Source organism: Vitis vinifera, chromosome 7, assembly GCF_030704535.1.
Source record: "Vitis vinifera cultivar Pinot Noir 40024 chromosome 7, ASM3070453v1".
NCBI classification, from domain to species: domain Eukaryota; kingdom Viridiplantae; phylum Streptophyta; class Magnoliopsida; order Vitales; family Vitaceae; genus Vitis; species Vitis vinifera.
In genome coordinates this window covers 21,252,581-21,268,245 of record NC_081811.1, presented here as the reverse complement: position 1 = coordinate 21,268,245, position 15,665 = coordinate 21,252,581, and the positions used below count along the sequence as shown (strand labels likewise).

General features: G+C 33.0%; 2 protein-coding genes and 1 pseudogene across 9 annotated transcripts; all 3 read right to left on the bottom strand.

Annotated features, from left to right (window-relative positions):
* Positions 1-1,051: 1,051 nt before the first annotated feature.
* Positions 1,052-5,515, bottom strand: LOC100852824 (uncharacterized). Of its 8 annotated transcripts, none has more exons than XR_009466193.1 (7): positions 5,392-5,515; positions 4,300-4,657; positions 2,457-3,586; positions 2,157-2,277; positions 1,834-2,032; positions 1,535-1,742; positions 1,052-1,445 (listed from the first exon to the last, which is right to left on the bottom strand). XR_009466193.1 is itself a non-coding variant. In XM_059738318.1 (5 exons), the coding sequence occupies exons 2-4, from the start codon at positions 4,640-4,642 to the stop codon at positions 2,194-2,196; spliced, it is 1,557 nt and encodes a 518-aa protein (XP_059594301.1). In that variant the 5' UTR covers positions 4,643-4,657; positions 5,392-5,509; the 3' UTR covers positions 1,052-2,032; positions 2,157-2,193. The 8 variants fall into 8 exon arrangements, 2 of the variants coding, with proteins under 2 accessions (XP_059594301.1, XP_059594302.1); XR_009466198.1 differs by having other exon boundaries at positions 1,865-2,032; positions 5,392-5,509; XR_009466195.1 differs by having other exon boundaries at positions 1,834-2,024; positions 5,392-5,509.
* A 2,194-nt stretch (positions 5,516-7,709) lies between these two features.
* LOC100267251 (probable cinnamyl alcohol dehydrogenase 1) lies at positions 7,710-9,367 on the bottom strand (annotated as a pseudogene).
* Positions 9,368-10,331: 964 nt separating this feature from the next.
* On the bottom strand, positions 10,332-12,558 carry LOC100244946 (probable cinnamyl alcohol dehydrogenase 1). Its single transcript, XM_002273111.4, has 7 exons — positions 12,237-12,558; positions 12,040-12,131; positions 11,830-11,943; positions 11,525-11,755; positions 11,027-11,312; positions 10,793-10,946; positions 10,332-10,708 (listed from the first exon to the last, which is right to left on the bottom strand). The coding sequence occupies exons 2-7, from the start codon at positions 12,129-12,131 to the stop codon at positions 10,512-10,514; spliced, it is 1,074 nt and encodes a 357-aa protein (XP_002273147.1). The 5' UTR covers positions 12,237-12,558; the 3' UTR covers positions 10,332-10,511.
* Between the last annotated feature and the right edge of the window lie 3,107 nt (positions 12,559-15,665).

Here is a 15,665-nt window from a genome sequence, read left to right as displayed (position 1 = left end):
TCTATTTTTTCAGTTATATTTCAGAACATTTTAAAAAAGAAAATACCTAAAAGGACTTTAAATTTTGTTTTTAAGAATCATTCTATTTTCAAAATAAATTCTGAAAATAATCTTGCTTTTAGAATAAATTCTCAAAAAAAAAAAAAAAAAATCCAAAATTGTCAGATTAAGTTTGAAAATTGAATTCTGTTCTTAAGTATTAAAGAAGTATTTTTAGGAGCAGTTTCCAAAGGGGTCCAAGTTCTTTAAGATTGGAAATATGTAATGGTTTAAATGTTGAGGGTGTTGTCTTTTTATGGGCAAAGCCTCAGAATAAATGATTCCAAATTCTTGGTCGAAATTTTCAGGCCTAGAAACTGATAATACCAAATGTAGAGTGCTCCTACTACTGAAATGGTTAGTTGGGCTTTCCAATTATTTAATTTTTCGGTAAAATAATTGCCTTAACATGCAAGAGATAGTGTGTAAAAAGGTATGGTTGCATCGGTTTTCCAAATCCAAAGTTTTTGCTTGAATCAAAATCGAATTGATCTTTTAGCGATAGAAAAACTAGGCCAAATCAAGCTTGGTTAAAGCCAGTTTCAGTTTAAATGATTTGTTGGACGCACAATTAATAGGTTTTAAGTCTAATTTATTTTTAAAACTAATTGAAACCAAATTAAATTTGAAATTCATTATATATTTAAATCTTTTACCCAAAATATGATATATATATATATATATATATATATATATATATATATATATATAAATTAATCTTACCATAATCTAAGAACAATGAATTATTCTAATAGAATCTAATATATAAAAACATTTCAAATTTTTTAAAAAGTCAATTTTGGTTCAGATTTTATCTGTTTGGAGACAAGAAAACAAAAAATCAAGTTGACAAAATCGGTTTCCAAAATTTTCGAAATCAATCGCAATATAATCGATTTGCTTACACTCCCTTCATGACAATAATGGAAGATAATCCTACAAATCAAATTCGGGTGGTGATGCCGAGTAACCTGCTTTTGGAATCAATTGTTGGATATTTGGTAAGGTGAAATAATTGAAAACAGGTTTCTATTCATTTCAAAATTTGGAAATGGTTTTCCCACTTGGGCCGAGTTATGGTTGATCAATAATAGTGCCCATAATGATGTTCACAAATTTACAAGATCAAAATTCATCCTCAAATAAGCTTGCCCAACAAGGAAGGAGTACAGTTATCTGCCATATCCTTATAGTGTGGCATGGTACCAAAACTTGAACACAATGAATACAGGTACCCCAACTACCATAGAAGTTCATCACCGGCTCTCAGGCATAGCTTCCTGCAAAGATGCTCCCCACGTCAAGCTTCATAATATGTCTGGAATCTGGATGCTCAATTGTTCCAGCTTCTGCCAATTATATTTTGAGTCTCGCCAATGGAGACTTCCATCTACCATTACATTGTCCTGCAACCAGGCACAATTTAAATGAAACACATAATTTTAAAATGAATAGGAGAAAAATTCTCTGTTTCAATGCTTTGCCATCATTTTACCTAGACAAAGCAACCTCCCAACCACCCCACCAAAAGAGAGGGTTGAAAATTCTCAGCTGCATATTTGGCCACTTTAAAGCCCAAGACACAGCCACTTTAAGCATTCTTGTTATGATGAAAAAACTAAGCACTGCATGACACAAATGGGAATGGGAAAAACTGATCACTGCAGCTGGATTGAAGCCATGGAATCTTAATGAGCATCAGCCTGCAGGACCATGTCAATTTTCATTCAGTGGACCTTTTCTCTTAGACTCATGAAGCTCAAGATGAAATTGTAATTCAAAACCTGCACGTACCATTTGACAAGTACCACACCATCCACAATACCTCCAAAGTCATCAGTGAGATTATACACAGCAATCTGAAGACTTCCTTAATAGAAAGGCATACTTTTTTTATTCCTCCAAAGGAATGTACTTAATGTTAAAGCCTTTGAGGATCTCCACGAGCACCGACGACCCTCTCCAAAGGTGAAACCAGACCACTGCTGCATACCTTAAGACCATCAACATAGAGGAAAAATAAAAATGAATGGGAAAGCAAAATAAGTTGTAGCTAATTCAAAGACAAACTTTGTATTAACTTTTCCAAATTATGAAAGGTAAATATTCAGTCTTACCATTGAGAGTTTAGATCACAAAACCATGTCAAGAGATCTAAGCCACAGAGCTAGCCTTGGTAAATATCCAACTCATCCATGTAGAAAAGCAATGCTTAGATAGGTGTTCTGGTAAATCCACCTGCAAGGCATCAAGTGATAAAAATCTGTAAAATGTATAGACAATTCCCTTACATGCCCGGCCTAGGCTAACAACAATGTTCTTTAGGCACAAAATAATGAGACGATGACACAAGAAAGGATCAAGAAAAAATAGTTGAACAGATAAGATTTCATTGCTTTTCCAAGTGAAAAACTTACACTGCTCCATGAAGTGGAGTACCCATCAGTACTGAGTAACCAACTTCCAGTATGAGATCCCAAACCCAGCCTATCACTGGATGTACCAAAATCCAACAGCTCATTCTCGTAGATGTCATCATGGTCAAAGTTCTTCTTCCTTTTCTTTCTACTTTTTTCTTTCTTCTTGCGTCTAGCTCTGATTGAGGTCCTATCATCCAAATCTGACCCATTTTCTTCTGCAAATCCATCATCATGTAGCAATGCATATTTATCCGATTTGTGAAAACTTATACCATTATTTAGGAATAAAGATTCCCAGGACTCAGGTGTCAAGCATTCCTCTGACAATCTATAATGGAGAACCCAAGACTGAAGACCCAACCATTTTATGACTTCTGTGGTCTTTGTCTTGAAGCATTTCAAGATTGGGGCCAAGCCATTGGCATTGCTTGAGATTGTGCAAATTTGCAACACAACATCCTTTATTTTTGCTTGTTCCTCTTGTGTATCTTCATCATGTACAAGCCGTAGGAGCTGGCGTCCTTGATTAATAACAGCATTTAACAGAAGTATGTGATCAATAGACTCAAAATGACTGCACTTAGAAAGTATAATCTCAAGCCAACAGGATGAACGTCCAAAATCCTTATGTTCCATTTTTGGGTTGATATATTTATGAATCAATTCCAGGAAAAGGCAGAAGTCTGGCTCTTCAATAACAATAAGAAGGTGTTGACAGAGAGAAGAGAAAGATTCCTCCATTAGGAACTCGTCTATTGCTTCCCACACACTTCTTGAATCCTCTTTATACATCAGATCAACAAAAACATCTACAAAGAACTTTCTATCAATAGAACAAATCTCGCCATCTTTAAGTGACTCAGCAAACTCATCGGAGGACCAAAATTCAGGCACATATTCAAGGAAATTTTCCACTGTCCTCTGGACATCCAAATCAAGAAAGTAATGCGGTTTTGTTGCAACCATTGCAGGTGATTGCCCATGTTTTCCTTGCCATTCAAGTTCCTCCCAACAAATGTCCCGATTCACAAAGGCAAATTGGGATAATGCCTTAGCACCTTTTCTAGTCTCCAATCCACCACCAGTCGAAAAATTAGAAAACCAATGCATTATACGTGTTGGATTTCCTGCATTGTTAAAAATAATCACACAATCAGGATTCCTTAAAGATTCAAATTAAGCAGGAGTATGCCCACCAATCACACATTTATATTACATGTATTAATGTGAATTTGGTCAAGCAAATTTACAACATAGAAGAAGGAGGTATACTAGGGTTAAGGCTATTATTTGAATTAGCTTGATATAAGTTATTGATCTATCAGTTCACCAAAAGCTTTAGTTTTTGGGTCAATTGGTAGCTTAACAGGACATTGGAGGCTTGGTTTTAAGAAGGTAATGAGTTCAAACCTCACTGCTTGTTTACTTCCCCCATTTATTAAGCTCAAATGCAAGCTTGAAAATGGTTGGTCATCAAACAAGGTATTAAGACTATGACCCGAATTAGCTTGGTATACATTATTGACTAACTATCACCTAATGGATTAAGCTTTTGGGTCAAATTGGTAGCTTAATAACTAATGTCCCTGATAATTACTTATACTTTCCCAAACATCAAGTGAACTAGGTTATTTAGAAACATAGAACTTTATACAGCATATTTCCCAGAACTGAAACGTGCAACTACAAAGACTAGGTTAAAGCTACTAAACAACCTAATTTAAGTAAAAATGAAATTCTAAAAGAAGGAAGTTGTAGAAAGGAGAATGCAAGAAATGTCATCATGGAAAAACAGACTAAAACATGAACTAATAGCAGAAAGTTCTAAAAACCAACTAACCTTTAAAGAAATTCTCAAGCATATAACTTTTCTTGGCTATAATTTTCCCTGCTTTGTGTGGCATCTTCTCAAAAATCATCCGCCACAGTTGAGCAGCTAGGCCACGCTTCCATGGCTTAGACCTAAATAGGTCAACAAATAAGTCACGCTGATGGCGGGGCATGATAGATCTTATGCCCGCCATAGCATTGCAAAGCCATACTCGAGCCTCAGACCGAGCTCTTGATGAAATCAATGAACAGATAATTGATTCCAACTTATTTAAGAGAGAAATTCTAAGCTTGACAGAGTCTTCATCTCCACCATCGCTCCAGCTTGGTTCAGACAGAAGCAACTGAACCATTTTATATCTGAAACACTAAACATTTTCCATAAAAATTACTTCAAATACAACACTAAATGGCACAGCCGCACAAGAACATAAGCACTGCATAAATCTCTTTTGCAGGCTTAATATAAACCATGATAAAACTAAAACCATGAAAAAGGAGGATACTCAACCAACATGATCAGGAACATTATATCAATGTATATGGAGTATACACACAAACATACACAAATCAATCCAAGAAAACAGTATGAGGAGGTACCTTCCCTCCCCTAATCCCCATTACTCAATACCAAAAGGGTAATCTAAATACACTTCAGATTCTCCATTTCCAGCTCGAAATCCATCCTTTGTAATTATGCAAGTCCAGTAATCTCATCTGTGGAGCTTATATACCAAAAATTGGGGCAAATTCAAAGCTACCCATTACCCATCACCCAATTCTTCATCTCATTAAAATAAAAAATTCCCATTGAGCATTGTCATAGGGTTTTGCTCTTCATACATGACAATAATCAATATCTTTATTTATTTATTTTTGGATACAGTGAATAATGATTAACAGTGGAAACCAGAAAAACCTAGAAGGAAATGAAGAAAAAACATACAAGAAATGACAGAGGGGTGTCAAGAAGAGAAACCCTAAACCCCACAACTTCACTACAAACCTTAATTTCAATTTTCAGAACCCACGATGATTTGATAGTAAAAATTGGAAAAAGATAAAACATTTACAATCCTAAAAGGTTGAAATAGGATGATACCTGAAATCAAACCACAAAGAAGAGACTTTACATCACAGCTTTACCATCTATGGTGCTCTCTGTCTCTCTGTCTCTCTGTCTCTCTCTGTAGACAGGCAAATTTTCTTGTATTTACAATACAACCCCATATTTCCTAAATAATTAATAAAGGCCCACACAATGGCTAGGTTCGTACTCCTAGGCCCAAGCCCGGCCCTTTCATTATTTCCAAAGGGCGTGTTTGTTTGGTCGGAATCTAAATTTAAGAATAAAAGTCATATTTCTCCAAGTGTAATACAAATAAGATTTTTTATGTTTTATTTTCAATATAAGGTTTAGTGATTTTGAAAATTGCTCAAGAATTTATATAAATTTATTTAAATCTTTCATACTAATATTCACAAAAATTATGGATTACCTTTTTATTATTAAAATTTTATTTTTTATTTTTTATTTGTACTTAAAGCAGTTGTTTTGTTCCATCTTGGTAGAAGTTATAGTGTTTTGGAATTTAGGTTTATTCGTATTTAAATAATTCTTAAGTTGACAAAAAATTTGATTTATATTGAATTAATATATAAGAAAATTCCTATAAAATAATAAGCTTGAGAATAAGAGAAATTATTATATTATCGAAGTTATTAATGTATTGATAAATAAATATTTGTTAAATTATAGAGAATATTATGTTTATGTTTATTTGTTACAGTATTTATATGTGTGTTTTAAAAGGAAAAGTTATATTTATAAGAAAATAATGAAAGTATTTTTGTCAAAATGTGATAAAAAAATGGATGAAAAGTTAAATTTTTAAATTCGGGTTTCTAACGACTCTTTTAATCAAACAACCCAAAAAACAATTGAAAATATGAAATATATATATATATATTAGGATCTTTTGCATGTACATAAATCCACAATACCTTCACAAAGAAAAAGCTAAAATATATATATATATATATATATATATATATATATATATGGCCCTGGCAATTATTTTTAAGAACGGTTTTTTATTTTTTAGAACAAAAAAACCGAAAAATATGTTCAACAATCAAAATTTGTTTTTTTTTCTATTATCAGAAAATAGGGTATCTTCAGATAACTTCTTTTAGTTGTTTTAAAGAATAATTATACAAATATATATAATGATTAAAAATAAAGCTATGGGCATAAAAAAAAAAATTAAAACATATTAAAAACAATTTTAGGTTCCACATTTGTTCTACAAAATATTAGAAAACAATTTTAAAAAACTATTTTTTCAAAATTGTTTTCAAAATCAGTTACCAAAATAAGGCTTATATTTCTTATATTTAAGTTCTCAAATAAAATTTTATTGTTAAAAATAATTGAAAACTATTTTGAAAAACTTTACAAAATAAACTTTAATATTTTTTTAAGTTATATGCACTCAAATATGATAATTTTTATATTTAAATATAAAAAGAAGGTCTCTACTGAGGTTTTCATGAACCAAACACATGTAAAGTAAGATTTGTGATCATCTATGTAAATTAAATGAGACAAGTCACAATAATGTCATTTTTTGCATTAGATCTTTAGTTAAAAGAGGTATATGGTATGAAATAAGACTATTAGGATTAAGGATGACAATATCGTGGACAGAGACAATTTACCTTTATTCTAATCTTATCCTAATCATTTATATCTATTATCATACTCATCCTATCTGGTTTAATTTGTTTTTTTTTTAATTTAGATTTTATTAAAAATAAATATAATGTATAAATAAATAAATATTTATAATTTATTTTTATGAAAAATAATATTTTATATATTTTTAAAAAGTTGAAAAAAAAATCAATTAAAATAATTTTTTATTTAACGTTTTATGTAATAAGGTTAGGGTGAGATAAAGTCATACCCGATTCTTGTTAACAACGTTAAAAAAATTTTCAAACTTAAACGAAACCTATTTATCTTTATCATAGGATGGAGTGGACAACTCGACAAACTCATTCCATTGTCTTTCAAAATATATTCCAAAAGTTCGAAAATGTATGCATTGTAAAATAATTTTACTGTAATTGAGTTTTTCTTATATCTTCTAAGCTAAATTAGACAAAAAAAATTAAATTCTTTTCTTATTTTTTTTATTTCCTTTAATAAATCAAAAAATATAACCACACTGGTCAAAGAAACAAGACATCAGTTTTCATGAAACAAAATAAAATAACTTTAATACTGTAGTTGAACCAAATTTAAAATAAATAAATAAATTAATTAAATTAAATTAAAAAAAGGAAAAAAGAAAAGAAAAACCCTCTCAAGACCCTCCAAAGAGACGGTTTATTCAACACAAACCTTCCATTTTTCCATTAACATAGAAAGAAATCATTAGTTTTTTTCACTTAATGTCTATTGGCATATAACTCTAATTAGTTATCCATAATCTAAACAGAATCATGAAGCCTAAGCACTTGAATATTGCAGGCTTGTCTGCCTTCTAATCCATTTTCTTCCATTTCTCCCCCATCACTTCAAAGATTTCTCAATTTCAATCACAAACCTGTACTTGACATCTCGCTTGATCACCCTCTCCAGAGCTTCATTCACATTCTGAATTGCCACCATTTCCACCTCTGGATATATCTTGTGGGCAGCACAAAAATCCAGCATTTCTTGTGTCTTTTGTGCCTCCTGTTACACTTCCACACACGGTCCTCATACCTTGTCACACATTTCAGTTCATTCATTAGTTTTGTTTCATCATTAACTAGTAACCACAACTTAAGTTTAATAGTAGGAAGAAAATGGTACCGGTGAGAAGGCTTATGGTACTGAGTTTGATTTCAGGGCTAGGGAAGCCCACAAGGACCAGGATGCCTGCAGTCTTCAAGAGTGACATGTATGGATCAAATGGGTGATCCCCAGATGCTGTGTTGATTATAAAGTCAAGTGACTTAGCCATGGCCTGGATCCAATCACCCATATCATAAACCCTAAACCTTAAAAACTTTGCTTCCTTATGTATAGGGTTTAAGGGTGTTTACCTTCATATCTTGTTCATCAGATGAGAGTACGAATTTGTCAGCTCCAAGCAGAGTTAAGGCCTCCTCTTTCTTGGACATACTGGTGCTGAAAACTGTTACATTCAATCTGAAGGCCTTCCCAAATTTGACAGCCATGTGACCAAGGCCACCTAGTCCGATCACACCTAGAGATTTACCTGGCTGGTTCATCTTATGGCGGATCATGGGGGTGTATACAGTAATTCCGGCACATAGCAGTGGTGCTGCTAAACCTAATGGGTAGTCATCAGCAATCCTATAGCAGTACCTGTTAATTCAACCAAACCGAAAAAATGAAAACAACATATTAGTCCTTGTTTCTAGCTTTTTGGTCGCACTATGGACATCAAAGCACAAGGGATGCTTCCTTAAACACCCCATGGAAACCTAAAATAATTCTGATTTCAGTTGTCCATGCTTATCATATAGGAAAGTTTCAGCCACAGTAACAAAATCAAAAGATATTGAGGGCTCTCACCTTTGATGAACAACGATAAAACTGGAATATCCACCCTTTGTGATGGTGCCATCCACATCAACCCCACCAAATGTGAAGACTGGGCCCTTTGAGCAATGGATTTCTAGCCCCTCCTCGCAGTTTTCACACTCTCTACATGAGTTGACATATGTTCCCACTCCTACGCTGTCACCAACTTTGAAGACACCAACATTGGAACCCACCTCTTTCACTATACCAACAATATCATGTCTTGTATGCACAACATAAATACATGGTAGATTACATGAACCAATCCAAGCAAAGATTAGTAAAATTAAGTTGGATTGGATAAGAAGACGAGAAGCCGAGGAGACAAATACCCCCTTCGTTATTTTAATCATAGGTGCAAAACATGGACTTACCCTGGAACTACAGGATATTTTGAGTTTCCAAATTTGTTCCTGGTATGGATTATATCAGCATAGCAGATCCCACAGTGGGTGATTTTCAGAGAAACATCATCACTTCCAACAACTCTGTATAAAATTGATTCAGTCCAATATACTTGAGTTCTAGATACCCTAAAAGGATAGGTGAATTGAACTTAATTTCTATATGCTAAGTATGTATGGTTATCGCCAACGAATTTGTTACCTGCGGTTAAATGAATAAGGTGAAAGAACCCCAGATGGATCTCTTGCTGCCCATCCTAGACAATTCTCCATCATATGATCTACACACACATATGGTCATGGTTATAGCCAAGGCATGCATTAATTTGGTTTCACCAGAGAAACATATGATCAAGATTAGTACAAAGCTGGAGACAAACATCAGTAGAGGAGAGAAATTTACCTGCAAGACTAGAGATCAGTACAGTTATGGCAGTGAAGAAGCATTGGTCTCAGGTCAAGGAGTGGATCATATATATATATATATGCACAATGAAGTCTACTTGATTGTTTAACCTGCTTCTTTTACAATGTAATATAATCAGGCTGCGGTCATGTTTCCTTATGACTCGGTGCAAGGCCTGATGTATGCAGTGACCTCTGTGTGGGTTCCTTGCATATGCCAGTACTTAAAGAACATGGTCAAACGAGGATTATACCACTTTCACATGACATGTGCAAGTATTTAACTAATAATTCAAAACTGGATCTATGTTTGTTAAATATCATTGATTGTAAGGTCAGAATTATTGATATATAAAACGAAAAATCAAAAGAAAAAAAAAGCTAATTACCAACCAACTGTGGATTGTTCTGTTTTTCTGAATTCTTTAATCCACCTATGCCAAAAGTTTATTTTGAACATCTTTTCAAATCAGGCATTTCTTTTGTTGGGCATTCCCATGTTCATAAACATTTTTATCCATGATCTACCATGCGAAACCGAGAACGATAAGCTAGAAAAACCATTGTATTAAAAATTTAGTCATTAGTTTATCATCAACATCTAGAACACAATCCAACATTATTTTTCACTTATTTTATGTTGAAAACTGTAACTGATTACAAAAGGATCAAACCTACTTAACAAAAAAAGGATCATCTTATATATGATAGATTTGATGATCATTCAATAACTTGAATCACTATGTATTTGATTAAAGCCCCACCATAGGGTAATCAGAAAAATCATGTTCCTCTTCCACTCTATTGTGATCACTTCAGGGAGTTCTCAACATCAATTACAAACCGGTACTTCACATCGCCCTTTGTCAGCCTCTCCCAAGCTTCATTTACATACTGGATTGGAACTATTTCGATGTCTGGGTATATTTTGTGTGCAGCACAAAAATCCAACATTTCTTGAGTCTCCTTCACACCACCTACTAGACTTCCAGAGATGGTTTTCATACCTGCCCCACAAATATTCAATCAGTATTCTAACTTAACTATATGTCTTCTGAAAAAAAAATTAATTTGATGAATGTATAATTTACCCCTAAGGAGACTTGCAGGACTGAGTTTGATTTGATCACCAGGGAAGCCCACTAGGGCTAGGACACCAGCAGTCTTCAAACATGACATATAGTGATCAAGTGAGTGATCCCCAGATGCAGTGTCAATTATAAAGTCAAGTGAATTAGCCATTGCCTGCATATATACAAGATAATCACCATCAATTTACCGATATCTTAAACCCCAAACCTTGCATAGGTTTTAAGGGCTTTTACCTTCATCTGTTGTTCATCTGATGAGACCACAAAATTGTCATCTCCAAGCAGACTTAATGCCTCCTCTTTCTTGGATATACTTGTGCTGAAAAGTTTTACATTCAATCCGAAAGCCTTCCCAAACTTGACAGCCAAGTGACCAACACCACCTAGCCCAATCACTTCTAGAGATTTACCAGGTTGGTTCATCTTGTGGCGCACCATGGGAGAGTAGGCAGTAATTCCAGGACATAGCAAGGGTGCTGCTAAAGCTAATGGGTACTCATCAGGTATCCTGAAACAGTACCTGTTGATTCAACCAAAACCAGGAAGAAAAGAAAAGAAAAAAATCAGCCCTCACTCTTAATTAGCCTAATTTTGCTTCAAAGTATGCATAGTTTCGTTCAATGAAGTCCAATGGTAAATTAAAGTCCTTCGATCATCGTTCTAAAGAAGTCCAAATGATACAAAAATGGAGAAGAACTCGAGATAATCATCGGTTAATATTGAGCTGATCACCTTTCATGGACGACAATGAAACTAGAATATCCTCCATTTGTAATCGTGCCATCGGCATCAACCCCATTACTTGTATAGACTGATCCCTTCGAGCAATAAACTTCTAGACTCTGGTTACAAGACTCGCATTCTCTGCATGAATTGACATATGCTCCAACTCCAACTCTATGGCCAACTTTGAAGTGATGAACATTGGAACCAACCTCTTTCACAATCCCAACAATCTCATGCCTAGTACATATTCCAAACAAAAAGATTACCTACAATTTGTCGTTTGAATTATAGATGCAAAGCCAAAGACTCACCCAGGAACCAACGGATATCTTGAGTCTCCCAACCTATTCTTGGTAAAGAGCATATCAGCATAACATATTCCACAGTGTGTAATTTTTAGTGAAACATCCTCATCCCCAACTTCCCTGTACAAAGTTTTGTCAATCAAGAGAGTCGGTGAGAAACTATGAAGATTTTATTCATTGAAACATTTTTTAGCTTGCACTGCTACATATATGTACCTTCGAGTAAATGTGTAAGGCGATAGAACTCCAGATTCGTCTCTTGCTGCCCATCCAAGGCAGTTATTGTTCATCATATCTGGTTTGCTCATCTGTAAAACATGAGAGAATTGTTGGATTTAGCCATAGAATGAAATCAAGAAAATTGGGAATAGTAGCATATGTTGTAATTGCAGCTAGATGGGAATTTAACTCACATAGAAGACTAGATTTGCAAGAAGACTAGAGTCTCACACAGCTCAGAAAATGGATAAGTGATGGGACAGCGAAGATGAAGGCTTGAAGAGGATCACAAACAGCTTACACATGACACCCAATTTAAACTCATTGTCTGGAGTCTACTTCTCTGCTGCGCCAGCTTCTTTGACTTTGTATCCCCATGTGTTTTCTCCTTGACGGAGTCCATGGACTGATGTATGCAGTGACCTCTGTGTGGGTTCCATGTTTATCAGCAACAATATATGTCACTAATTAAGCCATTTACCCAATTGGTTGCAGAGGACGCATAGAAGAACAGAAGAACTTCAGGGTCTTGAATCTTATGCATTTCCATTCCTCTCCATCAAACTGTTAGCAAACAAAGAGACTAATCGCATACCTTCACCGAAACTCGAAGAAGGAACAACCCCAGCCTTCCATTTAGCACAGATAACAAACCAAGCGAAGAACGCACATTTTTTGCTCTGCGAAAAGAACCTTTCAACAACGTCCCAAACACTTCCAACAATGAATTGATAGTTCGAAGCACAGGTCTTCTAGAGATAGAAAATGATTGAAGATGAAAGGGAAAATTTGAGAGAAAAAGAAGGAAAATGGAATAAAATTGGAAAATCTTGGGAGAGATGTAAGAATTGAGAGATCCAAGCTACACATTCAAACTGATAGATTCACTGTTTCCACTTGGTGTGAAAACTCCAACATTCTTGCTACATGAACATAAATGTGGTCCCATGTTTTAATGCTCACCACCATTTATATGCAAGAAATCACAAATTCAAGAGACTTAGAACAAGAAACTACCCTCCATGTCTATCTTCAAAGTCTTGCACAACTCATGAGAAAAAGAGTGTTGTTGTCTATCTTCAAAGTCTTGCACAACTCATGAGAAAAAGAGTGTTGTTGTAATGTTCCCAACCGTGTAGATATATCCACTTTGGACCCAAAGGGGGTCTCACGGTTTTAAAACACGTCTACTTGGTCAAGAGGAGTCTCTACATATATAGCGCCAAGAACATTCTCCCCTATCCGATGTGTGATATCACAGTTATCTTCAAAGCTAATTGTTGTTCCAAAGCATAGCATTTCCAAGAATATTGTTGCTGCCCTAGTCCAGTAGTCCATAGTCCTTTCCTGTTGAATTTAATGAATCCAAATAAAGCATAAAAACATCATAGACAATTCAATTCAAACAAAGTCTAAATTTGATCTTGCTACTGAAACTTTGCCTTGATTTCCAATCACATTTATGAATTCAATTTGAGAACCCAAGATCCTCATTCATATAAATGATAACAAGTTTAAGCAATCAAAGTGTGAAACCAAGGTATGCTTAATCTCAATTTGTTTGAAACTAATAGTGTATTTAGGTCAAAAGATTTTTAATGAAGCAATCGAAGATATGTCAAGCCAAAAGGGAATTTTTTTTTTAATTAAAAAGGAAAGAAAAGATCTCGAAGAGAAGATCAATGATAACCATTTATCTAAGATCTTTTATAAGGGTATTGGTGTATTAAGACCATGCATTTCATTTTTATTTAAACACTTAAAATCATCAAAGTGCTTAAATTGGTTTTATTTTTTATTTTTTAAATTGTACAATTTCCTTTTTTTGTTTTTTATTTTAAAAAAATCCTTAGAACTTAATTCTTCCTAAACTTGTTGTAATGGACTTCAAGAAATTGAATACAAGTTATCAAAGGTTCTAAGCCTCAAATCAGAGTTTTTTTTAATACATTTTATAATGCAAGTGGTTGAAGTAGGAGGAATCAGTTGAGCCAATTAGGCTCAATTGGTGGATGTGCACTTGCATTTTCTCTTTTCTAGAAGTATGTATTTAACATGTTTAGGACCGGTTGAGGGTTAATTGAATGGATTGAGCAATGGTAATCTCAATGGCTAGTATTTGGTTCAACTAGTTGATCAATTAGTCAATCTCAAAGGCTATGTTTGATTCCCATAAAGTATTAGGAAAAAAAAATGTTAAAGAAAATTATTTTCTTATGTTTGGTTTTGTTATGGAAAATGTGAAAGAAAGTAAAATATAATTAAAATTATTGAGAAATTTGTATATTTTTAGATTATTTAATCTTTATATAGAAGACTTAAATAAGTGAAAAAAAAATTAAAGTAATATACAAAAATAATTTATTAACTTTAAATCTAATTTTTATTTTATTTTACTTTTTCTTTCTTTATAATTTTCTTCTTTATTTTCTTTGTTCCGTATTTTCCTTCAAACCTTTAGAGAACCAAACATAGTCAAACCGCATCTGATGATTAGTTTGGGCTTTCAACTCCTATTTAAAGGCTTTAAATTAATATATATTATTCAATATATAAAAATTATTTTTATATATTGAAAAACATAATATAAAATTTTTTATTTATAAAATTTAAATATTTTAATCATGAATATTATTAAAATTAAAATATTAAAATGTAATATAATTTATATTTTAAACATTAAAAAATAATATATGTTCTATTTTATTTTTATTTATTTTACAAACTAAATATAAAAACTACATATTAAATATATTACCATGGGATATCATACCTATTTGATTTAATATCCAATATTATCCCGTTCATTTAATTTAATATCTATTAATATTATATCCTATTAAAAAATATTTTTTAAGATATATATTTTTTATTCAATATAATCTAGATCGGTATTCCCGCCTTTCTTGTCCGTAAGAACCTTCTACCAAAAGTTACCAAATAATATAATTTAAAGTTATAAGGAAAGCCGGCAAGATTCCTGGGAGGAAAGCCAGGGGAGGGATCGAGTAGAAAGACGGCGAAAGCCATTAGGGATCTTAGATAGGCCATGTGACCAAGGCCACCCTAGCCTAAGATTTTTCGGTCGGTTCTTCTTATATCGGAACATGGGGAGTATACGGTAATTCCAGCACATAGCAGTGGGTAGCCATCAGCAATCCTACAGTAGTCCCCGCTGCTTCAAAGTCAAGTCCAAGTCTACTTCATTCTATAGGAGTACTCGTGCATTCATTGACCCTCTAGTATGTGTGGGTCCCATTTTTGTCGGAAATATTATGGACCGTTCGCTAACTATTTCAAAAAACAGTTATAAAAAACACTGCAATGTTTTATAAAATAAAAATCTTTTTGAAACTTAAAATATTTTAAATATGTTTTACAAATAATTTTTATTTAGTATTTTATTTTTAATTATTTTATATATTTCTAAAATTATTTTTTAAAACAACTCTTAACAAACAATACAAAATAATTTCTATTTTCCTATTTTTAATATAATAAATATTAATAAAATTGTTATAAAAATTATAAATATTTTAATTATTTATATAATATATATTATTTTAATGCAATTAAAAATAAAAAATAAATATTTTCTAAAAAATTCAAAAAATTAAAAAAAA

Excerpts from the sequence above, each read along its gene's own strand:
- LOC100244946 (XM_002273111.4), bottom strand. The coding sequence starts at position 12,131 with ATGAGCAAACCAGATATGATGAACAATAACTGCCTTGGATGGGCAGCA. Across the intron at positions 11,756-11,829 it reads AGATATCCGTTGGTTCCTGG|GCATGAGATTGTTGGGATTG; the intron begins GTGAGTCTTTGG and ends AATATGTACTAG. Across the intron at positions 11,313-11,524 it reads TTCATTGTCGTCCATGAAAG|GTACTGTTTCAGGATACCTG; the intron begins GTGATCAGCTCA and ends TTGAATCAACAG.
- LOC100852824 (XM_059738318.1), bottom strand. The coding sequence starts at position 4,642 with ATGGTTCAGTTGCTTCTGTCTGAACCAAGCTGGAGCGATGGTGGAGAT. Across the intron at positions 3,587-4,299 it reads GCTTGAGAATTTCTTTAAAG|GAAATCCAACACGTATAATG; the intron begins GTTAGTTGGTTT and ends TTAACAATGCAG. Across the intron at positions 2,278-2,456 it reads ACTCCACTTCATGGAGCAGT|GTGGATTTACCAGAACACCT; the intron begins GTAAGTTTTTCA and ends GATGCCTTGCAG.